The 25,399-nt window shown below is 56.6% G+C and overlaps 8 protein-coding genes across 8 annotated transcripts; 5 read left to right on the forward strand and 3 right to left on the reverse strand.

The window, feature by feature from the left end:
* The first annotated feature begins 3,525 nt into the window (after positions 1-3,525).
* On the forward strand, positions 3,526-4,143 carry M421DRAFT_195540 (uncharacterized protein). Its single transcript, XM_033588052.1, has one exon. The coding sequence runs from the start codon at positions 3,586-3,588 to the stop codon at positions 4,051-4,053; it is 468 nt and encodes a 155-aa protein (XP_033453626.1). The 5' UTR covers positions 3,526-3,585; the 3' UTR covers positions 4,054-4,143.
* A 1,284-nt stretch (positions 4,144-5,427) lies between these two features.
* M421DRAFT_195549 (1-acyl-sn-glycerol-3-phosphate acyltransferase 2) lies at positions 5,428-7,034 on the reverse strand. The gene is made up of 4 exons (XM_033588053.1): positions 6,731-7,034; positions 6,439-6,682; positions 5,577-6,392; positions 5,428-5,514 (listed from the first exon to the last, which is right to left on the reverse strand). The coding sequence occupies exons 1-4, from the start codon at positions 6,937-6,939 to the stop codon at positions 5,497-5,499; spliced, it is 1,287 nt and encodes a 428-aa protein (XP_033453627.1). The 5' UTR covers positions 6,940-7,034; the 3' UTR covers positions 5,428-5,496.
* Positions 7,035-7,404: 370 nt separating this feature from the next.
* Positions 7,405-8,709, forward strand: M421DRAFT_97538 (ATP-NAD kinase; the record flags this gene model as incomplete). The annotated part of the gene is made up of 1 exon (XM_033598514.1): positions 7,405-8,709. One exon carries the CDS (start codon positions 7,405-7,407, stop codon positions 8,707-8,709), a length of 1,305 nt encoding a protein of 434 aa, XP_033453628.1.
* A 350-nt stretch (positions 8,710-9,059) lies between these two features.
* On the forward strand, positions 9,060-9,959 carry M421DRAFT_88607 (uncharacterized protein; the record flags this gene model as incomplete). Its single annotated transcript, XM_033597675.1, has 1 exon — positions 9,060-9,959. One exon carries the CDS (start codon positions 9,060-9,062, stop codon positions 9,957-9,959), a length of 900 nt encoding a protein of 299 aa, XP_033453629.1.
* Positions 9,960-10,452: 493 nt separating this feature from the next.
* On the reverse strand, positions 10,453-12,688 carry M421DRAFT_795 (E3 ubiquitin-protein ligase bre1; the record flags this gene model as incomplete). The annotated part of the gene is made up of 3 exons (XM_033597491.1): positions 10,453-12,294; positions 12,344-12,487; positions 12,563-12,688. 3 exons carry the CDS (start codon positions 12,686-12,688, stop codon positions 10,453-10,455), a joined length of 2,112 nt encoding a protein of 703 aa, XP_033453630.1.
* Positions 12,689-14,120: 1,432 nt separating this feature from the next.
* Positions 14,121-15,257, forward strand: M421DRAFT_51535 (uncharacterized protein; the record flags this gene model as incomplete). Its single annotated transcript, XM_033594940.1, has 1 exon — positions 14,121-15,257. A coding segment is annotated over one exon (1,137 nt), but the record flags the coding sequence as incomplete, so codon positions are not given.
* Positions 15,258-15,299: 42 nt separating this feature from the next.
* On the reverse strand, positions 15,300-17,684 carry M421DRAFT_195676 (tRNA A64-2'-O-ribosylphosphate transferase). The gene is made up of 2 exons (XM_033588054.1): positions 16,914-17,684; positions 15,300-16,862 (listed from the first exon to the last, which is right to left on the reverse strand). Exons 1-2 carry the CDS (start codon positions 17,463-17,465, stop codon positions 15,342-15,344), a joined length of 2,073 nt encoding a protein of 690 aa, XP_033453632.1. The 5' UTR covers positions 17,466-17,684; the 3' UTR covers positions 15,300-15,341.
* A 2,388-nt stretch (positions 17,685-20,072) lies between these two features.
* Positions 20,073-25,312, forward strand: M421DRAFT_195694 (uncharacterized protein). Its single transcript, XM_033588055.1, has one exon. The coding sequence runs from the start codon at positions 20,182-20,184 to the stop codon at positions 25,129-25,131; it is 4,950 nt and encodes a 1,649-aa protein (XP_033453633.1). The 5' UTR covers positions 20,073-20,181; the 3' UTR covers positions 25,132-25,312.
* Positions 25,313-25,399: the final 87 nt, after the last annotated feature.

Consider the following 25,399-nt stretch of genomic DNA (forward strand, 5'->3'; position numbering starts at 1 on the left):
TGGTGAACAACATCTTGCCAGCCAACAGTTTCACTAACCACATCCATTCCTAGTCTAGTCAAACCGGTCGGGAGCGCATTGAAAGAAGTCACGTACCTATAGATATCAGCGGCGATGCCTCCGATCTATCTGTCGTCTGCTAACTAACTTCAAGCCTCACTCTGCGCTCTCATCCGAAGACGTTGACCTGGTGTCACCTTAATGCACGACACACGCAACCAGCGCCGTTTCACGCCACCGGCAATCCGCATCCGCATGCGATCTCTGATCAGAGTGCACGTAGACTTCCCCTCTTGATCAAGTGGAAACTTTCCACGTGGTGCGAGCGTCGAATACGAGAAACGAAGCCTACTCTCAACGCAAGGTAACAGTGGCGGTTCCAGTCGTGGCTTCCGGAGGCCACGACGAGATTTACAACACACTTCCAAAAGTTGAGCTTGTACCTGAGCCTCTTTGCGATCGTGGCTTCGTCTGCAGCACCTTGGAAGCATCCGCCCGCTGCTGAACAGGATCGTGAAGTGAGCAGTCAGCCAATTTCCGACCCACGGAGCCGGCCGTTGTGCCAAGATAGTCGGAACAACATCTCAGCTCGAGCACGCGATCATCACCCGCGAGATGAGCCAGACTATTCCTGCTGCAGCAATTTAGTCCGTCTCTTATGTGTTGAAGTTAATCATGAGCTAACATCGACACGCGAACCTCTTCTGAGGTCAACAACATGAATCTAGGTAGACCGTCATGCATACCTCCTGGCGCGGAAGCTGCGATCTGAGCAACGTTTCACCGTTTCAGTGCTTTGCCACCTGGGGTCACAGTAGAATCATCCGCGGGGAAGCGGTTGCGTATGCCAAAAACAGCGCACTGCGGTTTACAAAGTCCAGATCAACGTCTTGTGAACCTTGTAACAGATGATCACTTTACGCGGCAGCGGGCCACAGGCGCCTGGAGAGCGTGAATTCACAAGCTCAGACACAAGGTCGTGAGAATGAGGCTTCCAGGCGCCGCGACAAGCCGAGATGCTGCACTGCCAGGCCGGCTCGACGTTAGATGATCTCCCACCCGCCACACATGGCAAGCCTTGCAAGAGAGCAGCCCACATCAATTCGCAGGGCGCATAGCCCACGTCGTTATGAGGCACCATACGTTCGCATCAATACTGGGGTCATCATCCGCATCGAGCTTTCACTACAGGTCTGCCTCATAATAAAGCTATTTGAGCTTGCCACTGCTAGGGAACTTCGACCTACACAGACGGTGCAGACGTCCCCGCTGACCAGTATTTCACCAAAGTTTGACCAGCGCTCGCAATAACAAGCCAACTCACGGCTGGTAGGGTGTTCTGATTTTGGTAAGGGCAGCGCCATCCTGCACGTAAAGCTCCTAGTCAGGACAGAGAGACAGTTCGGTCTCGTTCCATGATCACTTAGAAAAGCGCCGTGCAGTGAGAATATCCATCGCTCCAAATTATCGATCCATTTCGAGCTTTGAAGCAAGGCACTTTGAACATAGCGACTCTCCAATCTCGTTATACGGACCTTGAACGTAACCACAGTGATCTCGATATTACGAGGATTCGTATTCTAGATACGAGAAATGATCACATTTTGTGATCAAGTGAGCCGTTGAATTCAACGTTCGACAGTGATGGCCTGCTGTCCAGTCAACAGGATTGACTGAACCATCAATTACGTTCAACTGTACCGCTGAGCCCTCGCAACTGCTGGCAGCATCAGCCGGTCGCAGTGGATATGACTTTATACGTCAATCATCTCATACATATACAAACACAGACACTGCAAACCTCTCGTATCCTAGACCAACACCCGCCATGAAAGAGCTGAGATGACGCGGGTGTGATGGCGTAGGCTTACGAGCGGCGAAAGCGGACAAATCAAATAGGCTGGCTGAGAGGCCGTCCGCACTCGTATACATCACAGCCGAACCTGCTTGACATGCATGAGATATCGAAGTCGTTCGCTGCAACCATCTAGTCACCTCGTCGCTGCGTTTTCTGCCACTTCCTAAAAACAGACTCAACATCGGGCGCCCTCCCTTCTCCGCCTCCTTCCAGTCAAAAGTGAAATCCACCATTATCCAGCATTCAACTGTCGGCGCAAGTCAGATTCCTCTATTATAAGAGTCCTCCAATATTCTGCAGAAACAATGGACGATCTTACGCGACGCGCGGTTCCGTGTTCAGCGGTAGTGATTGGGTTGAAGTATTTGAGTGTTGTCGAGGGCAGTTTTTTTCAACTTGAACGTCTCAATGGAATTAATACCAAACGTATCTAGGTACGAACCTTTAGTGGGGGTGTACAGCCACAAGAAGGGTTCGCGAATCTTTCTTTGTCTCGGCCACTTCATGAGGACAGCAATCTTTCATAAGGCTCACTATTTTTGTTTGAACATAAGTAGCTCACTCATCTTTAAGAGACTTGAAGATCTGGTAGATTCGTTTTGGGATTCCTGAACGATTCTCGGACGCAAATATAGTCAACAAATCAAGATCTTAGAAATCGAAATAAATCCCGTTGCGGCATCAACCTGGTTCTTGGAGAAGATTTCATGCATTTTGCGTCTTTATTTGCCCATATATTGATGCGGTATGAGTCAGGTTCACCTAACAAAGGCGTCAGGATATGCAGCTGGGAAAGGAAGGTGATGGACGCACCTTTCGCCGCGTTGACATGACAATTTGAGATACATTGTAAAAACATCACTCCGACTATCACATCTGATCACGACAAGTTGAAAACAACTTCTTCTGTCCACCCTTCCGTCGGCTATCGTATGGTCTAGAGAAGCCTGGTATGCGCCTTCCTGCTCTCTAGGCTTCTTTCAGATTTGCCAACTCTCTTATCTCGCCGCATGAACATCTAAGTAATACAAGACTTTAATTTGTAACCTTGACAGCGTTCCTGTCTTCAACAAGTTATGCTTTCAACACTTGTTTCCTTGTCAACCTACGCACCTTCTCCGCCTGCACTTGTTCACATCCAGTCGTTCTAGGTCTCAAGAAAGCTCAATATGAGATGGTTTACAACATTCGTCAGATTCAGGATGCTGCCAGCCTTTCTACGTCTGAGATGCTGTGGATCCCTCACCAACCATGGACGATCATATCCATAACTACTTTCAAACTGCAATCAATGCGGAAGACAAACACCGCTTCGTTTCTTATAAAACTGAATCACAATAACACTTACAGATGACTGGTTCCAGTCTACAACAGATTGCGGTGCCGAATTTGACAGGATATTTGAGCAGCGTATCATCAATGAGACTATACGGAAAGAAAGAGCCCTAGCAGACAGGAACATTGTACAGAATCTACAAATGTGATATCACTGACAATGTCTTGAAAAATTCATCCCTCATGGTGCAAATAACCTCACACTCAACAATAATATTTTTCACCAACTACCACCGTAGAAGAATTTCATACGTCTTATGTTTATTAATAGGGATCAATCCTCAAGCGGAAGCTGATCTTGCTGCTGCAGCAGAGAAATAGTCCTCTTGTAGGCCCGATAGTGCTCTCGATAGCTGCTACATGAACGACGACTCATCGACACTTGAACCAATATGCTTCTCTGGGAGATGGATGCAAGCCTTATTCTCTTCTGCTCCCGCGAGCTTCAGCGCAGAACTAACGATGGAATCTTTAACGCCAGCACCTGCACTCCGGTCAAGCAGAAACTTCACCACCTCTGCAGTTCCCCGCCATGCAGCCGTACATGGTGCAATTTTGGCCTCCAACTCCCACGCATCCAACTGCAAGTCGTCGTTTTCAGGACCTTCATCGATAGTCACCCGCGATCTAGCGAAATCGCAACAACACCCGACCTGCCCCAGTTTGCTGCCTTTGAAAGCCAAGATGGCCGTTTGGTTTCCGCTCCAGCGTTGAGCAGAGCCTCAAGCAGGGGTATGGAAGATATTGCCGCCCCTTGCTTCACAGCGCAATATAATTCCGCCATCTGTGTTTGCGTTCGGATCTGCGCCTCGCGACAACCGAAAGCAGAGCATACCCAGATCGCTCGAGCCAGTAGCTAGACTCCGTGCTGAATTCGGAAAGTACTCGCAGATGCTGTGACACTGCCGACCGACCAATCTGGATGAACGGGATGGTGACTTGCATCAACACAGTCCCCGTGTGCCCCGGATTGAGATTCACATCCCACCCTTTTCGTAATGAGCATGTTGAACACATCATAGTGCTGGTGGGGTTGCGGGATGCAAGAGCAGAGAAGACCCAGGATGTCTGGTTTGAGAGATGTGCTCTGTGCAATTCGCGTTACTGGAACCTCATTCAAATCACTGCTAATCAACCGCTCATATCTTGCTTTATCCGTGTGGCTAGTACCAGATACGAAGATTTCAACAATATATGTATACTAGCGACCATCTACCACCCAACACCAACAACACACGTGCCTCGGGTCAACACAGCGGGGGACCTTGATCCCACGACGGCCTCGCTACGGAGTGACGCGACGCTTCGCTAATCCCTCACTCCAAAGCCTTACGAGATGGAACGCCCACAGAGCCCCGCCTCTCGACACAGCGAGCAAGGCAAGGCCGCATTACAGAAGCCAACCGTCGTCTTCTCGCCCGGTGCTGGTGAGAACGCAATCACGTACAGTACGCTCAGTCTTCGCTCGCATCTCAGAGCAGGTCGTTGCTAAACACGCGCACCGAAAACCCGCTAATCTGGGTCTGAGGACAGACGGCTCCGCTGTCTGTAGGAACGATGCAGACAGCAAGAACGCACACCACGGTGACCACGCTCGTAGCCTCGTTCCCCGGCTGTGTTACCGGAGCGGCGGCTAAGCGCAGCGTACTGCGTCAAAGGACGCCCTCGCACTGCGGACGAGTGCAATGAAAAGCTCGACTTTCTGGAGTGGAGAAGGGGAAGAGCAAACTAGAACGGAATCTTCGTTTGATAGTGGTTTCGCTCTTGCTTCTTGGATCACCTGACACCTGCTGTGGGATGGTACTAGAGCATGACGGAGGATGGGGAAGGAGCTACGATCTACGGGTGAGGAGGGCGATTTGAGCGCGCATTTGTGTGCGGGGATGCGCAATTCTTCTCTTGCTGTCTCCTTGTTGTGGGTGGCTTTGGCCTCTGTCCGTTTCAGCTTTCTCGCCGCATCCGCTGTCCTCTCCTGCGTCTCTGCCCACGCTCAGTTCTCCAATGTCAGTCCGGCCGCAGTACAGACTGCAAACCAACGTAATACCTGGTGTTCTACCAGTCCCGATCTCACGCTAGGCTGGCAGCGTCGCCCTCTCAAGGACACCGTTCAGAACAGGAGGACCAGTGCTGGACTCGCATCAAGCGACAGGGCAGTGACGGGCTAGCCAGCTCGTCTCGCTAAGGAGAACGATTAGGGTATAAAGCCATCTACGATCCTACCCAGCGTCTAAAAACCCAAGACTACTACCATGGCACATCTTCCTCTTGCAGATCCTCCCAATCACATCCAACCCTGCCTTCTACTACCCAAACCTCGCGCGCTAAGTATGTCAGCAAGATGGACCGCCTACAGTAGGCGGAGAACCCTCAGAACCATAATTACCAACTGCGCAAGCACTCTCAGCAGCAAGAGCACCGCAGCGAGCGGGACGAAAACAGTCGCAAACTCCCACCAAAACCGGGGTCTGACCTCTGTCTCGATCCAGCCCGCGCCTTTCACCTGCTCGCCCTTGGCATCAGCACCGACGCCCTCGTCGGCGGGGAATCTGCCGTGGTCCAGGTAGTACTGCAGCAGCTCGTCTTTCTCCCGCCACCGCTCGAGTAGCCAGTCGCCGAACACTTTTTCGTCGCCGAGGGGGATGTCCTTGGTGGCGAAACGCCGCCAGTGCATGTTGACGCTCTTCGGCGGACGGCCTTGGAAATAGCTCCCCCGGAGCGAGAACAGGTCCTGGCCGTACTGGCCCGCGGGCACGCCTTCGTAGGCGAGGGTGCAGTCGTACATGTAGTCGACGGAATCCCGCAGTTCCTGGAGACAGTACGACAGCCCCGTTGAGCGGGGAAGCAGGGCGTGCTTAAGGTCTGGGATGTTGTTCTTGGCGGCCCATTTGCCCGAGGCGTTGCGGCCGTTGTCGCTCAGGTTCGTGCCCTCAGGGAAGATGAGCAGCCACATTGGGTTCAGGCCGCGCGGGTTGTCGGGCGTCATGGCGTCCGGGCTCGAGGTGCTGAGTTTCTTCAGACGGTACTGGAAGCGCTGCTTGTCGGTGGCCCATTTGCGTGAGAGGAAGATGAAGCCGTAGAACATCATGCCGGTGCCGAGGATGGGGATGTATTTTATGCTCTCTTTGAGGATGATGTAGAGGTGCCCGTGCATGCTGGAGGTGTAGGCGATCCACCACAGATAGATCCAGTCGGTGTAGATCTGGCTCGGTCAGTAGACGCACCATAGAGGATGGGTAGGGAACAACCTGGTGGTTGGAGATCAGCACGAGGCGCTCCGGAAAATCGGTCTCGATGCGCCCGTCTGCCGTTTTGCGCAGTTGGCCGCGCACGCTGGCGTCGCCGCTGATGCGCATCTTGACGGGCGCCCACCAGTATGTCATGGTCGTCACGACGACGCCGAAGTGCTGCTTGGTCATGGCCATCCAGGCGTAGAAGATGTCCTTGCTGTAAAGGTAGAGCGGAGCGCCGATGGCTTGGGTCACGAAGATGCTGAGGCGTGTCAGTCAACCTCTCGACTGGATGTAGGTCGATGCATACCCGATGATGCTGCCGTTGAAGTAGGCAGCAAAGGCACACATGCGCAGGAACTGCATGAAGGCGCCATGCTTGACTTTTCCGCCCGGGTGGTTCGACGACCGCCGTGAAGACAGCTTAGGGCGGTCGTTTTGCTGCGTCTCTTGGGTCGATACGGATGCAGGCGGATGCCGCTGCCGCTGCCTCGGCCCCGCGTCTGGTGCGATGTCCATACTGGGCGATCCCTATGGTTTTGAGGGTATGGCGGAGGGCACGAGTGCGGAGGAGGCGGACGTGGGCGTGCTGAGGTCTGAGGTGGAGTGGGCGGATGAGTGTGGAGTGGTGGAGGAGCACATGAACATTGCGGCAGTGGCAGTAGTCACGCAGGCTCGGGGCTATGTACAGGTGCTAGCCGCGAGAGAATCAGTGCGAAGCCGTCAGCCCAGCTCGCCGTATCCATCTGGTCCTGATCGGTACGCAAGAGGCTGAAGAGAGAGCTTTTGTGGCTCCTTCCGGCGCGCAGGCATCCCCGTCTTTGCATGTGATGGTGATAAATGACACCAAGCGCCCCACCCTGCAGGGATGGCCACGCGGGATGCCTGCCAAGGCCCAGACACGCGGAACTTTTGTCGATTCGGTGCCTCTGCGTTACAGGCAGTTGGTGCCGGTCGCCATGTGAATATCGTCTCCGGGCGCTCATGAAGCTCCAGCACCGAGTTCTGCCATGGCGGCGGCTCTCCCAGGCACCGCGCGGGCGGCACTTCTCCACCTCGTGGTCCTGCCTGGACATCAGGCACATCTCAGAGCTGCCCGCGCGCATCAAGCCGGCGTACGTGCAGTCGCCCGCGAACACGCTGCTCAGCCTGCAGTGGCCGTCGCCGCCGCGCAACATCCTCATTACGAAGAAGAAGCGCACGCCCAACATCACCGAGTCCGTCGTCGAGTTTGCGTTGCACGTGCACTCGACGTACCCGTCCATCAACGTCATTCTGGACAGCGAGTCCGCGGGCGAGATACACGAGCAGCTGAGCTTCCCTGTCTACACCTACCATGGCGCCGTGCAGGCCCTCTCAGATAAAACCGACCTGGTCTGCACGTTGGGGGGAGACGGCACCCTGCTGAGGGCCAGCAGCCTGTTCAGCCACGTCGAGAGCGTGCCGCCCGTGCTGAGCTTCGCCATGGGCACCATAGGCTTCCTCGGCGAGTGGAAGTTCAACGAGTACAAGCGCGCCTTCAGGGAGATGTACATGAGCGGTGCGCCCGACACGTACTCGACGCTGTCCGACTCCCTGGGGGCGAGCCCGTCCACTCCTCCCACGTCGCCGGACGACCCGCTCGACAAGCCGCTCTCGTACGCCGACATCCGCGGGAAAGCCATGGGCGTCCAGCGCAGCGCAAGAGTCCTGCTGCGCAACCGCCTCAAGGTTGGCATCTTCGCCCCAGACGGGACGCGCATCGGCGGAACCGGCCCGGCAGACACCTACGCCCTGAACGAAGTCACCCTGCACCGCGGCTCCAGCCCGCACCTCAAGATCATCGACGTCTACATCAACAACCGCTTCCTCACCGAGGCCGTCGCCGACGGCATGATCATCAGCTCGCCCACCGGCAGTACCGCGTACAGTCTCTCCAGCGGCGGCAGCATCGTGCACCCACTCGTCCCATCTCTGCTGCTCACGCCCATCTGTCCGCGATCGTTGTCGTTCAGGCCGCTTGTGCTGCCTGCCGAGACGCCCATCACGCTGAAGCTCGGCGAGAAGAACAGGGGCAAGCAGGTCGAGGTCAGCATTGATGGCAGCACCGTCACTGAAGGCCTGGGCTCGGGCATGGAGGTGAGAGTCATGGGTGAGGATGTGAGGACGAAGACGGGCGAGTGGCACGGCGGAGTGCCTTGTATTGTAAGAGCCACGGGTGGGCGGGACGAGCAGACCGAGGATCACTGGGTTGGCGGGCTAAACGCATTGCTGAAGTTCAACTATCCGTTTGGGGACCAGGATCCATGAACAGCAAGCACGTCCTTGGCGAAGTCAAGTAGTGATGTGTATTATCAGAGTGTGTAATATTGGCGTAGCATGGATGGCGTTTATTTGCGCACAGGAACGACTGATTCCATCATCTCATCTGCTCTTACCTTGGGTGCTCTGCAACTACCAGACAGATCACGTGTTCGTCCTCCCCAGGGTCAAAAGCACCTTCCTCTCCAGCGTTGCCACCTGCTATGAATTAAGGAGCAAGAGCGGTCGCCCAGCAAGGCTCAAAACGTCGCTTTCCACGCTGATCTGCTCTCTCTCTCCAGTATCACACAGCCGCACGCTGCATTATCCAGCATCCACTCACTCATCCATAACTAACCATGCATTCTTGTATTACCGCTTTTCTCTTCATCCTCGCTACTCTATCGTCTGCGCTGGAGGTCTCCAGCTCTCCCCGGCCATCCAATTCCCTACTCGCCCTACAATCGTCTACCTCCCCGGCTTCCATATGCATAGAACGGTTCACAACCTACTTCTATGCGTCATACAACTACGTATTCTTCAACGACCCAGCCGAGCCAGAGTACAACTTCACTATCGTGACGAGCCACGTGAAGTTCTATCCCGCCACGCTGGCCAAGTGGCTGGAGGAGAGGGAGTTCGACGTCCTCACCAAGTCTCGCGCGACAGCTGACTGGCTATGCGGCTGGCACATCGAGAAACCGGTCGTCGTCGACGGCAGAAGACACGGCACAGTCGGCTGGAAGCGCAACCCGGCCTTCCTGAATACCTCCTCGCTCCACGCCGGAGACGCCTCGTCACTCAAAGCCGCACCAAGACAGGTCATCCCACCCTACACCAGTATCAGGCCTCGCCACTTGACCCTCGAACGCGTCGAGGCCATCCTCCGCGACAACACACCCTACGCCGACATCTACTACTTCCGGTGCATGATGCTGGGCATGGCATGCGGCATGATCGCTGGCACGCTCGTGTGGTACGCGCTGATGGGCTTCGCCGAGATGCGACGACGGGACAAGAAGCTGAAGGCAGCCCGCAAGTCGGACGACATCGAGCTCGACCAGATCAAGGTGCACGACCTCTCTGGCGCGGGCATGGAGCGCATGGACGCCAATCGAGATGACGGCCTGGAGCTTAGGATCGAGATTGTCAAACCGACGTCGGATCCTCCGTCTGGCAGCAGTGTCGCTGATCCGCCGCCGGTTTACACGCTTGATGGTGCTGGTCGTTTGCCGGTGCGGGCTCGAGATATGGTTTGAGGGGGTCTGCTGGAGGTGTCAACTTGTTGAGTGTTGGTCTGTTTTCTTTGCTGAGCTTTTGCTATGAATGTACTGCGATTGACTTCTGGCGTTGCTCTCGATGTGTTGTTTGTTCTGTCGGGTGAAAATGTTCTTAATTCGGTTTTCAGGTTTTCTTTTATGCTCAACCATCACCACACATGAGACGTTGCTTACGCTGTTGGCATGGCTTGCATTATTCGCATCAATAGGAGCAGACTCGTAGCCCATCGCTGTTCTGCCACGCCCCAGCCCATGTTGTGCCCATTTGTCCGCCCAAAAAAACAAACATCTAATAAAACATGACAGCACATCTCGTACGCCGTTCGCCTGCCCCTGGGTATTGGTGATGTGCTGCGAGCGGGGGTGCCGCGAGCGGGGATGCCGAAAACCAAAACGCCGCACCCGTCGCTCATTGGAAAGAATCTGCGTATTGTACAAGAAGAGAAGCCGCGCAGGCGGGCGGGCGGGCGGGCTACAGATGGACGCGCATGGTGTCGTTGCTGCCAAAGGCCTTGCCGCAGTTGGGGCACTTGCGGGCGCGGTTGGTGAGGCGGTCCTGGACGCAGTCGTGGCAGAAGAGGTGGCCGCACGTCTTGATGCACGTGTTCTTGACGCGGCTCTTGCAGATCTGGCACTGCAGCATCGACTCCATGAGGGCGGCCTCGACGCTCTGCTCGCCCTTGCTCTTCTTCTTCCACACCTTGATCTGCTCCGTGAGTCCGTCGACCTGCGCGGCGAGCCCGTCGCGGGCCGTGCACGCTTCGCGCTGCGAGTGGCGCGCCGCCAGGTACGCGGCGTCCTTTGCGTCGACGAGCTTCTTCAGCTCGGCGACTTGGGCGCTGTGGGCTGCCGAGGCGAGCGCGTTGTCGGCGATTTTCTGCTGGAGCTGGCGGTGCGTCGCCGAGAGGTCGTCCATTTGGGACCGCATCTCGGCCGTTTGCTTCTCGAGCTTGTCGACGAGCGAGCGGCTGAGGGAGTCGGCTTCCTTCAGCTGCGCGACGACCTCGGTCGACTTGGAGGCTTGGAGGCGCAGGATGCGCGTCTGCTGCTCCATCTCGCCCTTTGCCTTCATGGCGGCGAAGAACTTCTGGTCGGCCTTGGCCTTGTCTGCGTTTGCTCTTGCCATGTTTTCCTCCCAGGCTGCCAGGTCGGCAATCTTCTTTCCTGCGACCGCCTGCGCCTTTTTCCAAGCAGACTCCATCGACGGCAGCTCGCCGCTTAGAAGCCTGAGCTGGTTCTCCAGGTTGGCGATTTTACTCGGCGACTGCTCGGGTCTTGACTCGTCCGTCTCCACACGTTCTCCTGGTTGGATTTGGGCAATCTGCAGGCGCAGCCGTTCGCATTCAGACTCCAGTGCTGCAATACGGCTCTCGCAAGCACCCACGAGCTCCTTGGTCTGGGCGTTTGAGGCTTCGCTGTCCTTGTGACTAGCCTCGAGAGTGTTGTTCCTGGCTATCAGCTCGTCTCGCGCGTGTCGGATGCGTGCAAGATTCGCTTCAGCCTGTGACACGGCGCTCTCAGACTCAGCCAGCGAGGACCGCGATTCGTCGTCGATCTTTATCCGGTATGCAGTTCGCTCGGCCTGGTACTTCTGTGCCTCTTCCCGTAGTTGAATGTTGGTTGCCTCCAGGTTATTGATCCTCTTGATGACGTCCTCGTGCTGAGACTTCAATGCCTTGAACAGATCGGTCTTGGCGTAGTCGTCGTCAGAGAGGCCTGTCAGCTTTACTTTCAGAGCTGACAGCTCCTCGGTCAGTCTCCTATTCTCCTTCTCGACATCGTCGAGCTGTGCTTTCCGCTTGGAGGCTTCGGCTACAGCCTGAGCCTTTGCCGTCTCCAGTTCCTCGGTGACGGCTGGTTCTGGGGTGGTGCCGTTGGTGGCCTCCTTCTTGACGCCGGCAGACGGCGTCTCGTCCTTTCCTGTGGATGCTACTGCAGACTGCTCGAGTTTCTGTACCTGCTGGCTCTTGAACCTGTCCATCTTCTTCTCGGCTACCAGATAGCGGTGGGTGGCAGTGTCCAGGCGGTCGGAGAGCTGCTCCTTCTCCGTCATCATCTTCTGGGACTGTGCAACATGCTGCTTCTGCGCAGCCAGCAGCTCAGACAACTGGCGCTCGAGATGAGCAACATCCGGGCTCCTGGGGGGATACTTGGCGAAGAGGCCGGACAGCGACGACAGGATTGTTTCTTTCCGTTTCGAAAGGTGTCTTCTGAACGTCTCGCTGTCTTCAAACAGGAGCGCGGCAGGGACGGCTCGAGATGAAGAGTCACCTGACAGGGTCTCCCCACTCAAGATTTTGATCTCGTCAACAAGCTGGCACATGGTCAGCGCCGATGTGGTCGATGGGGCCGGGTGTACTGACCTGGTCGAACCATGCATCGATAGTCCGCAGCTCGTCGTCGTGATAGCTCGAGCGGGCTTCCACCTCGTGCAGGTGGGCCTCGAGGGTAGCCTTCTCCCGCTTGTACTCGCGCATCTGGCGCAGGATGGCATCTTTCTGGTAGGCCTGCACATCAATGCGGGATTAGCGTGGGCTGGGGCTGCCGAGGCAGAGGGTGCGAGCCAGGTCGGGGGTGCGAACCTCGATATCATCTTTCCATGGCATGTCAGCGTCTGGATGCGAGCGAGCACCGTTGACGGTCACAGCTTGCCTTTTCGCAGGCGGGGCCGAGTCGTCGTGCGCACTGGGCCTCTTGCGGTCCTCCATCTTGACGTGGTCAAGCGATGGGGGTGCGACGGTTCTGGCCTCGAGCCTCATCGGACAGGCGACGCAGGCGAGTGGCGCAGGGGGCAGCGCGCTACTCGAGCTGGTGGCCAGGAGATGAATGAGCGGAGTGAGGGCGGATGGCGGATGGCGGATGGCGGATGGCGGTGGGCGGCGGGCGGTGGGCCGGCAGAGCAAGCGGGCGGGGTGTCGTGTGAGCCCGGACAGAGCGAGCGAGGAGGAGAGTGAGTGGCCTTGGACGACAAAACGAAGACAGACGCCAAGTCGCGAGCAGCGCTAGCACGTGATCTATCGACTGCGGGCTGCAGGTGGGTCCGCCGCCGACGATCCATGGACGCGCCTGCGCGAGACTCCGAGTCGACAAAACGCTCGCATGTCGACATAACAGCACACCGCGCCCATGGCCGCCGACAGCGCGACCCAGCCGCCCGCGCAGGCCGCCGACAGCGCAACTCAGGCGCCCGCGACATTCAGTTCTTTCATCAACAAGAACACGTCGGGCAAGAAGTTTGCGCCCAAGGCCGCACGCCGACGACCAGCTGCCGCCGCCGCCGCCTGCCCACCGTCTACAGCGCCCACTGAACCCTCACACCCTGCTGTCACTCCCGAGGCCCTCGTGCCCACCGCCGCGCCAGAGCCCACGCCCGCTGCCCCCCCACCAGCCACAGCGCCGCAGCCACCGCCAGAGTTCCAGGATGCCCCCCAGCCACCGGCACAGCCCGTCGAGACATTGCAGCATGACATCGAGGGCGGGAGGTCGCCCAAGCGGCGGCGCATCGAGTCGCCCCCGCGACAGAGCACGCCCATGGTGCCAGTGGCCGTCATGGTTCCCCCGCAGCACGCACACACTGGCCAAGTGGCACCCCACCAGCCAGCACCTCTAGCTGTCACACCCTCCGCCCCGTCTGCCAAGCCTGGAGCGCCCAGTGCCAGCGCAGGCCCCACGCCACCGACCGAGGCCGAGGCCGAGGCGCCCGCGCAGCTGAAGCCCAGACGGCGGACGCTCGCGTGGACCGCTGTCAACCACCCACACGAGGACGGCGGTGAGGCCAGTGGCTCGATTGACCCGCCTGCGAAGAAGATACGGGCAGCGCCGAAGCCTCGAGGGAAGAAGAAGGCAGCTGACGTCACAGAAGACGGAGAGCAGCCAGAGAACGGAGACGGAGAGCAGCCGGAGAATGGAGACGGGGAGCAGCCGGAGAATGGAGACGGGGAGCAGCCGGAGAATGGAGACGGGGAGCAGCCGGAGAATGGAGACGCAGAGCAGTCGGAGAACGGAGACGGAGAGCAGCCGGAGAACGGAGACGGGGAAGACGCTGAGCCAACACAAAGACGGCCCAGCGCAAGATCAAGGCGCAGGCGTCGTGCGGAACCCCCAGAAATAGGCGAGGACGGCGAACCAGTGGAGCCACCACCAAAGAAGCCGCCGAAACCTAAGAAGGGCAAGGGCAAACAGCCGGCGCTCGAGGACGAGACCGAGACGGTCGAGAGCGATGCCGCTGCCAAACCCAAACGCAAGCCGCGCGCCAAGAGCAACAAGTCAACACCACCCGAAGGCGAGGACGGCTCCGTCGAGCCCAAGCGCCGAGGCCGCCCACCCCGCGAAGACACCCCCTCGGACGCCGAAGACCACGTCATCGACCCGGACGCAATGTGCATGGACGACCTCGCCTCGCGCAACATCCGCGTGGGCAAGCTCTCACGCCGCGAGAGGGAGATGCGCAAAATCGACTGGGACGCCGTCAAGCAGCGCCGCCGCGAGGAAGACGCCCGCCACATCACCACCAAAGAAGCCCAGGCCGCCGTCGACAAGCTCCTCGAGTCCGGCCAAGTCGAACAAACCCCCACCGGCCCGCGCTACCACGTCGTCGACGGCCGCATCGAGCTCGTGCAAGACTCGGGCACCATCGACCGCGAGCGCGACGCCGACCGCGAAATCGAACTCATGACCATCACCGAGGAAGACGACCTGACCACCCGCATCACCTCCCGCAGCTTCATGAAGAACAACAAGCGCTTCCCCAACGACTTTGTTCTCCCCGGCCAGGGCAAGCGCTGGAACCCCCAGTCGACGGACTTGTTCTACCAGGGCCTGCGCTCCTTTGGCACCGACTTCCAGATGATCGCGCACATGTTCCCCGGCATGACGCGGCGCTCCATCAAGACAAAGTTCACTCGCGAGGAGCGCGAGAACCCCGACCTCGTCCGCGACTGTCTGCGCGGCGAGTCGACCCTGGCGTCCCACTGGGGCGCGTTTCTCGAGGCCAGCCAGCGACAGGACGACAGCTTCGCCGACGCGGACCGCATCAAGAGAGATCTCGGCGAGGAGGAGGCCCGCATGCGCGAGCAGATTGATCAGGCGCTTGCAGACAAGGCAGAGCGCGAGCACCAGAAGAAACTAGCGGGCGTGACCGAGGACCGCGACGGTACTGAGAAGGACGGCAGGGGCAAGAAGAAGAAGCGGGTCAAGGACAAGACGGTCTCGTTCCACGAGGAGGGCGTCGAGATCCTCGGCGACGTCGACGACGATCCGAACTGGGGCCAGCAATGACCGAGCGACCAAGAGAGAGCGATGACGATACCCACATATCCATATCCATGACACACAAACTCAGCACGATGCCATTCACGCACCCTACTCCAATGCTCCCCTCTGCCTCCCCTCCCCCGGCCCCGTGTACCGCGTCGTGCTCACATACGCCTTCCGCGGCCCTTGCACATCACACCGCACCTCCCACCACATCTCCCCCCCATCCCCTCCAGTCTCCGCACCCACCACGCCCCGCGCAAACCGCCAACGCGCCGCGTACACATCCGCGCCGCAAACATGCGGCGCGCGGTTCCTCGCGCTCAGCACGCCCTCGTCACCGCCCTCGTCAACATTCTCCTCAAAACTCAAACCCCCCATCTCGACAAACACACCCCCCACCCCCGCCTCATCGAAGAACCTCACCCGCACAAACGGCGCGTCAGACTCACACCCCGAGAGGGGGGTGATGAGCTGGTACACGTAGCGTCGCCGCACGGGGCTGCTGAATCCGGTGGAGGTGGTGAAGGTGCCGGTTTCTGTGTACAGCAGCTCTGCGGACGGGGTTACGGATGACGGATCTGCGGACGATGGGTTTGGCGAGAGCGGTGTAAATTCGGCAAGCCCTGTTACGGTGCCCGAGGGGTGCGCAGGGAGAGTGGAGGTGAGGGTGCGTGTGAATTCCCAGGGGGTGCTTGATAGGGTTGTGAAGAGGTGCTGCGGGGAAGAGGCCGTTGATGGAGAGACCGGTTTCCAGTCTGCATCGAGAGCAGCTGGATTTCTCACCTCTGGCAGCTTGGTGCTTTTGCCCGCCTCGCTGGACATCAGCACGCTGTTCACGCTCTGCAGCGTCGCGCGGCTCGGGTTCAGTGCCGGGTTGCTCGTTGTGATCCAGCTGAGCCGCTGCTTGATCAGGGGCTTGTCTATCGCCCGAGCTTCACGGGGCTTCTCCAGGTCCACCGTGCCGTCGTCCGTGACGTATAGACACAGGTATGCGAGCGCTGTTCCAACAGAGAGATCTTTGCCGGTGGGACAGCATATCAACGTCTTCCCAGACGTGGTCGGTGTCAAGGACCGTAAGGCGGCTAGTTGGTTGCGCAGGTCGCGGGAGCCGAGTTTGCCAGTCTGGCACGGGAGATGCAGATACGCCTTCACTCGCGCGTCTTTCAGTAGGGACTGCGGGAGTGGTGTAGGCGTGCAGCTTATCACCGTGTCGAAAGACGTGAAATTGACTTTCTCGCTCGCAGACACGTGGAGATTGCTGGTCGGCATGATCATGGTGGGGACGGCATCAGCTCCTCGGTCCTGGCTGACGAGCGCGGCAATCTTGGTCGGCAGATCTTCCTCGTTCGTCCGCAGGAGAGCGTCTTTGTTGCTCCAGAATAGCGCTGGGGTGAGGCCGTGCGACCATGCCTCGTGGTCGTCGGCTGCGCCTTGGATGTAACCGCCTTCTGATGCTTCGGCGCCGCGGACGCGTCGAGATGCCGTGCAGAGAATGACGGGGTGGAAGTCGGGGAAGTCTGGTGTGAGGGGTGGAAGAGTCGAGGCTTGAGTTACCCAGAGTGGACGCAGAGGCTTTTGCAGTTTGGATCGGAGCGCTGCAACGTCTGGTCTGCAAATATCCTGGCGCTTTGGTGAGCTGGTGAAGTCTCTTTATGTTCATGCAGCAGGGTGTTATACCAGGAACTGCTGCACGAAGCCATTCATCCTTCTCTCCATTTGCGTGCTCTCGCTTTCAGAGACAGTGCTCGGAGGAGTGAACAGATTCAACGCTTCATCTCCCCTCTTCTCGGTGCCGAAGATTGCCCTATTCATCACGCAACACCAGAACGGCACCGTCTTGCTGAGAGCATCAGGCATGCTCTTCCCTCTTCTCGTCGAATCAACAATCACACACCCGCCATGCTGGCTGACAACGTCTAAGAGCTGCAGGTTGAGCCTGCGCAGGCTGAACGCCCATTCGCCCATGTGACCGTCCGTGCTCTTGAAGTAGACGCTCGAAACTTTCAGGTGCGGTGAGATGTACCAACTCCCACAACGCTCGTTTGCGACAAGTGGCAGGTCATATGCGGCGGCTACGTTGGCGACGAAGTCGCTGTCTCTTGTGATAGAGTTGAGCCGGTTGGTGATGGACAATGCTGAGCGTTTGAGCGACGACAGGGTAGTGGAGAAGTTTGGAGTGTTCGACAGGTGTGGGAATATAATTTCGGACTCGGTGAGAGGCTGACCCATGATTCCTTATCCTTGTGAACGCAAGTCCGAGCTGACGATGATCAGAGAGGGTGTGGAGGAGTTTGGTTGTACGGGTTGCGGCAAAGCTGCGCGTATGTCTTGATACTCCACGAGTGTCTATAATGATAACACGGCTAGCGAGCTGTAGTCATTGTCTCTGGAGAATCCATGTTGCCCGAAATGTCGACCTCGATGTTAGCTGTGTGGAGTCGTATGGGGAGGATCAAACAGGAAAGAGACTAACCATATATAGACTAGTGCGGCACAGAACCTGCAGGGCGCGACAAAGCTGGCAAGTTCAGCATCAGTTCCGAACGATAGTAGGCAACTCGTCGTCGTTGTCTGTTGAAACATCTCCTACGCTCTAACTAGTGCTGCTTGACAAAGACAGGCGCCATGTAGCTCTCCTGCGCGCTTACGAAATAGTTGGCTGTAGCCATGACTGCCCATGCGCCAAGTATCAGCGCAGCCCATGCCCACAGTCATGTGTCAAACGTCATGGGGAAGAACGAGAAGATGAATGCGACAAGCAGAAAGACGGGTCCCAGGGCGTTCACCAAATCAACCCACCTTCCCAGCCCCTCGCAGACGCACATCTGGAAATTGATGTAGGAAAAGATCCGTGTGGCATTCGAGATAGAATCGCTGCCACCATTCGTGAATCATAGCTCGTTTCTCAGCCATCGTTATTCACCGTTCATAGGTCGTTCAGACGTACTAGCACTTACGACGCTCGCAAGCGTTTTGTCTATTCAAAGGGGCAATTGGAAAGTGTAGGCCGATCCCAGAGCAGCTCAGACTTCGAAGAAGTAACCCGGAAGGATATACGCTGCTACTCAGAATAACTCATCATATACTCAGACCTTGGCATGCTCACGGCGCACTAGCGCTTGCACGACTAGTCAGAGGGATAATTGAAAAATGTAGGCCGATCTGGTCTTCATAACCAACCTGTCAGTCGACATGCACTTACATTTTCCTTTCGGTCCGGTTGTCTGAGGGATTACGAAAAGGTATTCTAGTACCATGCACGATAACAGGAGTCCTTCTGAAAGCCTCAAGGCGCAGACATGTTAGGAATCGTATGAGAGTCGCAATTTTTAAGGTGTAGTGCAAAGTGAGACCGGTGTATGCGAGTGCGTGAGCTCAAGTTGCACTGCACAATCATTGCTGAGCGTGCCAAACATGGATGCGTGCTATCTTGCGCAAGTCGGCGAAAAGGGCGGAGGCAGACCAAAGAATGAGCAGCGCACAGCAGCAAACCCATGGTTCCAGGGTTACACCCTACATAGTACAAGCTTGCACGCTGTCAAGAGGAAATGAACCCGAGCGCGGCTGACACGTGCTGCTGCACCACGAGAAGTAAGGTTAGAGGCATGGCAGCTATGCGGCAGCGTGATCCACTGTTATCTACGAGCTTCCTCTTACGATGGCCGTGAATGTTCGGCGCCGCTCAGAGCAGATGCTGGCTTACCCCGGATCCACAATCAGCATATTGCAGCCATTACTATTGGACACTTTGCAATCCTCACGATACGCGACATGCTGTTACGCGTCCAGTCGGTGAGCTTGTTCCTTGAACTGCATTGTCAAGACTGCCACACTCAATTTACCCTGGTGTCTACCGTGTTTGCTCAATAGCGTGCTCGCGGGAAAGCTTCGCACCATTGATCGACGGCAAGCTACGCGCGTATGGTAGGCTTCTAACTTGAGATGGACGATTGCTGAAGCGCTCGTGCAGCCGCGTCTGCACAACGGTCAACCACTACCATGTTCGTGACTCAGAGCGGTGAACACCCAGTGGGTCCCTGGGTCCCTAGCCAGAAGGGCGTGAACGACTCGGTGCTCGATATCAAATACGCTCCTACACAAACGTTACTCAGGCCCAGCTGTCTCAACCTTCATCACCACAATCGTACGTCTCACTGATCTGACAGACGGTATCTAATCAGATCGAAGCCCGTGCATCAACGGTTTCGGCACGACGGGCGGCGAATTGAAGATTACATCACGCTGCATTCGGCACGTGAACATCAGCGCGAAAGGCTCTTGCTCCGCTAGTGAAAGTCGGCAACGCTTACCTTTCCACGAACAGCGATCACCCAGGTACTCAGAGAAGTGTTTGTTTACCGTGCAGTTTCCCTCTGGGTATCCTCTCCAACGCGCCCGCCGAGCTCCTTCAATGCGAGTTCATACATAGCTGCCGGTTGCCAGTGTAGGGTTTGGGAGCTGCCGCCGGAGTCTCTACGAACACCTCCGCCGGCCGTTCACAGAGTGCAGAGCATCATGTTCGCCCGTTGCAGAGGCCCAATCTGGGGCGCGGACGACTTTTCGAGGTGCTTCGAATTAGAGTGAGTATTTCCAGCGCAGACAATGGCACCTTGCCGAAGTTGTTTGTGTGAAATGCAAGGCGAATTCCAGTCGCATGCTCGACTGGCGCAGTGCCTCGCAACAAGGTCGAACAGCGTGCTGACCGTCTCACAGCTATCTCTCGACATTGTTTCCTCTATTCGTTTGCGGCGTGTCCGTCATTTATCTCCTAATACAGCTATACTTCGCCGCCACCGCGACATCGTACCACCACGCATACTCTGCGCTTGAGGACCCACGACACGTATGGTCCTTCCGAAGTCCCAACTACAATGGCGATGCGGCAGACACTGATTCCGAAGATGAATTCGACCGCAACGAGCAGAGCGCGCTGCTCCAACCCACGATGAGCCGCCAGACCATGTCCACGACCGCCGTCAACAAGCCGCGCGGCGAAGTTAGCATAGTAGTGCTTGAAGAGGCTGCCGTTCTGGCACAGCTTGCAGTGCACGTCGCCATCTTCTTCACAGGCGCGTGGGGTCGTCACGGAAGAATCGCGGCAATCGCAAACATTGCCGTCTGGTCGTACATTGCCACACTCGCCTCGCTTCGCCTCCTGTTTTCTAGCACGAGCAAATGGTCCTTCCCGAAGCTGTGGTATCACACTGCATTCATTTACGGCTTCCAATGGCTCTTCACGACTCTACTGTTCCGCTCGGCAATCATCCACCCGCAATCCGATCTTCAGCAAAAGCTCGCCGTCGCTGACTTCGCCCTGACTTCGCTGCTCTTCTTCATCTCGCTAGGGTCACGAAAAGGAAACAAGGCTGTGGAGCTGGAGTATGAGGGAGACATTCTGCCGGCTAGGGAACCCACAGCCAGCGTTTTCTCGCTAGCGACGTTCAGCTGGGTAGACTCAATCGTCTGGGTTGGTTACAAAAAGACATACGAGCTATCAGACGTCTGGAACCTTGCGCCCAGGGACAAGGCAGCAGCAGTTATCTCCAACTACCGCCAAGTAAAGCGTACATCTCAGTTGGCCTACCACCTTTTGGGCTACTTCAAACGCGGTCTACTGATCCAGGCTGGCTGGGCTGCGATCTCTGGCTTTCTCACATTCGCTCCCACGTTACTGCTGAAGGCTATCCTCGAATACGTTGAGGCTCCGGATCTGACGCCACAGAATGCCGCATGGTTTTACGTCCTCTTGCTCTTCGTCTCTGGCTGCCTTTCTGCGCTCGCTGACGGTCAAGCGTTGTGGATTGGCCGCAAGATCTGCATCCGCCTGCGCGCGGTCATCATCGGAGAAATCTATGCCAAGGCGTTGAAGCGCAGAGCCGCTGCTACCACAGACAAGGTTTTGGGCGAGGAGAAGAAAAAGGACAACGACAAGGAAGAAGACCCCAAGAAGCAAGGCACGATCAAGAGGATGATGACCTGGGGTCGGAAGAAGAAGAAGATACCGACCGAAGGGCCAAAGCAGAACCAGGAGGACAACACCAAGCCCGAATCCGATGCCCAAGTCACTACCGGAGCTATCATCAATCTCATGGCTGTCGACGCCTTCAAAGTCAGTGAGATTTGTGCCTATCTGCATTTCCTGTGGGCCAATACCCCCGTCCAAGTCGTGGTCGCAATTGTCCTGCTCTACCGGATCCTTGGATACAGTAGTATTGCTGGTATTGGCATGATGATCATCCTCCTCCCGATCAACATGTACGTTGCAAGCCAGTTCTCCAAGATCCAAAAGCTCATCTTGGCGGCCACCGACGCTCGCATCCACACCACGAACGAAGTTCTGACCAATATCCGCATCATCAAGTACTTCGCTTGGGAACGGCGGTTCATTGGGCTTGTCAACGAGAAGCGTTACGTTGAGCTGAAGCATCTCCGCCGGCGATACATCCTGTGGGCAGTAGCAGCGACCATCTGGTCTGGATCGCCAGTCTTTATCACCTTCCTCTCCTTCTTCGTCTACACCAATGTCGAACACAAGGCTCTTATACCCTCGGTCGCTTTCACTGCGCTTTCGCTCTTCCAAATCCTCAGAATCCCACTGGACCAATTGGCTGATATGGTCGCCCACGTTCAAGAATCGAGAGTTTCTGTTGACCGTATTGAAGAATATCTGAACGAGCCTGAGACTGAAAAGTACTCGCAATTGACAACTAACGAGAAGGATGAGAATGGTCAGAGCATTATTGGTTTCCACAAGGGCACGTTCAGCTGGGGCGGCAAGAATATGAAGGATCAGGCTTCTGCTGATGCTTTCAAGCTCATGGACATCGATGTCAAGTTCAAGACTGGTCAGCTCAATGTGGTTGCTGGACCAACCGGTTCCGGAAAGACCTCTCTGCTCATGGCTCTACTAGGGGAGATGACAAAGCTGAAGGGCGATGTCTATCTCCCCGGAGGCGTCAGTCGCGAAGATCTCCGCCCTGACCCCGAGACAGGCCTCATCGAAAGTGTAGCCTATTGCGCACAGCAGGCTTGGCTGGTCAACGGTACAGTCAAGGAAAATATCGTCTTCGCAGGTGACTGGGACGCACAGCGATACGAGGATGTCATCGTGGCTTGCTCGCTGAAGCGCGATATTGAAATCCTTGACGGCGGTGACGAGACCATTGTTGGTGAGAAAGGCGTGACCCTCTCTGGTGGTCAGAAGCAACGTATCTCTCTTGCCCGTGCCATGTACAGCAAAGCACGCCACGTCCTTCTGGACGATGTCCTCAGCGCCGTCGACTCGCACACCGCCAAGTGGATCTTCGATTACGCCCTCAACGGTCAGCTTATGCTCGACCGTACATGCATCCTGGTAACACACAACGTCAGCTTGTGCCTTCCGTATGCCGATTTCGCCGTTGTTCTTGAGAACGGTCGGGTCGTTGCCCAAGGATCTGCTGACGAGGTCATCGACTCCGGCAAGCTCACCGAGGAAGTATCTAAATCTAGGCCCGCTTCTCGAGGTGCTTCGAAGCCACCTTCCCAAGTACCCTCAGAGGTCGGCGGCGAGGAGGCTGACAGCGAGGTTAGTCACGCGAACGGTACCGCCAATGGAAAGGCGAATGGCAAGGCCTCTAAGAAGGGAGTCAGCAACCCTTTGGAGGAGACCAAGGCAGAAGGTGGCGTGAAGCTGAGCATCATCTTGATGTATTTGAAGGCTATGGGTCCGTGGTACTACTGGGTTGGTGCTTCTATCGCCTTTGTCGCACAGCAGATCTCGTCCGTATCGACAAACCTCTGGATCCGGACATGGGCAAATGCGTACGCAGATAAAGGTTTCTCAACAATGGGCCATCACAACCGCTCGCCTGTCGCTCACGCGCCGACGATGTTTGGATCCAGCACTTGCCTCACCAGAGGCGCTTGCAGCTGGAACGTCCCGTTCTTCAACCAACCTGAGGAGAAGTCGTACATCTACAGCTCGTCCATACAGACAACGTTCGGAAGCTCGGATGGTTCAGGTGTCGATTCGACCTACTTCCTTGTCGTCTATGCTATTCTTGGCCTGATTTTCATGTTCATCACTTTCCTCCGCGAAGGATTCCTGTTCGGTGGTTCGCTCGCTGCGTCACGACGCGTTCACGAGCGTCTCATCCAGAGGGTCACCCACGCCAAGTTCCGTTTCTTCGATCAAACTCCCCTGGGTCAGCTCATGAACAGGTTCTCGAAGGACATCGAATCTGTTGACCAAGAAGTCGCACCTGTCGCCATCGGTGTGGTTCACTGCTTGGCTTCGATCATCACTATTGTCATACTGATCTCGGTCATCACGCCTGCTTTCCTCATTGCCGGTGCCTTCATCTCGGTCCTTTACTTCCTCATCGGTCGCTTCTATATCAACTCTTCTCGTGACCTCAAGCGTCTGGAGTCCGTGCACCGCAGTCCTTTGTACCAGCAGTTCGGCGAGACACTTTCTGGAATGACAACGATCCGAGCATACGGAGACGAGCGTCGCTTCATTCGCGAGAACCTTATGAAGATCAACACCCAGCATCGTCCCTTCATCTACCTCTGGGCCGCTAACAGATGGCTCGCTTTCCGGGTGGATGTTGTTGGTGCACTCGTGGCCTTCTTTGCGGGTACATTCGTGGTCTTGAGCGTCGGAAAGATTGACGCAGGTGCTGCCGGTCTGGCGCTTACCTATGCTGTCACTTTTACAGAGAACGTACTGTGGTTTGTGCGTCTTTACTCGGCCAACGAGCAGAATATGAACTCCGTCGAACGTGTCAAGGAGTATCTGGATGTGGACCAGGAAGCCCCGGCTGTCATCCCTGAGACACGCCCTCCATCCAACTGGCCAAGCAAGGGGTCTGTGGAGTTCATCAACTACAGCACTCGCTACAGGCCTGACTTCGATCCTGTTCTCAAGAATGTCACATTCAAGATTCTGCCAGGCGAGAAGGTTGGTGTTGTTGGCAGGACGGGTGCTGGCAAGAGTTCTTTGGCTCTCGCTCTCTTCCGTGCTTTGGAGGCAGAGAACGGCAAGATCCTCATCGACGATGTCGATGTTGGATTGATCGGCCTTCAAGACTTGCGTGAGAACATCGTGATGGTGCCTCAGGACCCGACATTATTCACTGGAACCATCCGCAGCAATCTCGATCCCTTCTCAATCTTCACCGACGAAGAGATCTTCACTGCACTCCGCGAAGTCCACCTCATCACCTCGGCTTCAGCAACGACATCCGGTACAGTGACGCCCACAGATACTGCCACCCCTCCCAACGCCATCGAGATCCCAAAGCCCACCAGTGGCGCTGTCGTAGCCGACGTCAACGCCAGCTACACTGGCTCCTCGACCGTAAACCCAGGCTCCATTCTCGCGAACCGCGAATGGTCGCACGGCGAAACAGGCGAAGACACCATCGTCGTGGTGCCCAACGGCACCATCGTCGACGCCGAAGTCACCGCTGCTACCGCCCTGCAAGCCGACAACAAAAACCCCTTCCGCAACCTCAACTCGCCCGTCAGCGAGTCCGGATCCAATCTCTCCCAGGGTCAACGCCAACTCCTCTGTCTTGCGCGCGCGCTTCTCAAGGCGCCCAAGGTGCTGCTCATGGACGAAGCCACGGCGAGCATCGACTACGCGACCGACAACAAAATCCAGGAGACTATCCGCTTGATCAAGAACACTACCGTTACGATCGCGCATCGTCTCCAGACGATCATCGATTACGATAAAGTGCTTGTCCTGGATAAGGGCGAGGTTATCGAGTTTGGCGATCCGCATAGCCTTATCACCAAGGAAGGGGGCAGCTTTAGGAGTATGTGTGAGACGAGTGGTGAGCTGGAGGGTCTTACGAAGACGGCGAAGGAGGCGATGGATGCTAAGAAAAAGGCAGCAACGGCTTAGATGGCCGCGCAGTGCTCAATGTCGTGATGGATATAGAAAGGATGTTGATGGGGACGTTGCTGAGCGTAGTTCGCGTTCTTCTCTTTTTGCTGCGTCTTGGATGTGGGGATGTGGGCGGTATTTTGATTCAGCATGCATTGTACAGTACACGAAATATAGCGAGACAGTAACGCAAAAGTTACAAGTCATTATCAAGTTGCTGACGCTGATGCATAATATCCTCGATCATCGTTTGATATCAAGTACACGTACCCTCTCGATCCATCCA

Source organism: Didymella exigua (assembly GCF_010094145.1).
Source record: "Didymella exigua CBS 183.55 unplaced genomic scaffold M421scaffold_2, whole genome shotgun sequence".
In the NCBI taxonomy this organism is placed as follows: Eukaryota; Fungi; Ascomycota; class Dothideomycetes; order Pleosporales; family Didymellaceae; genus Didymella; species Didymella exigua.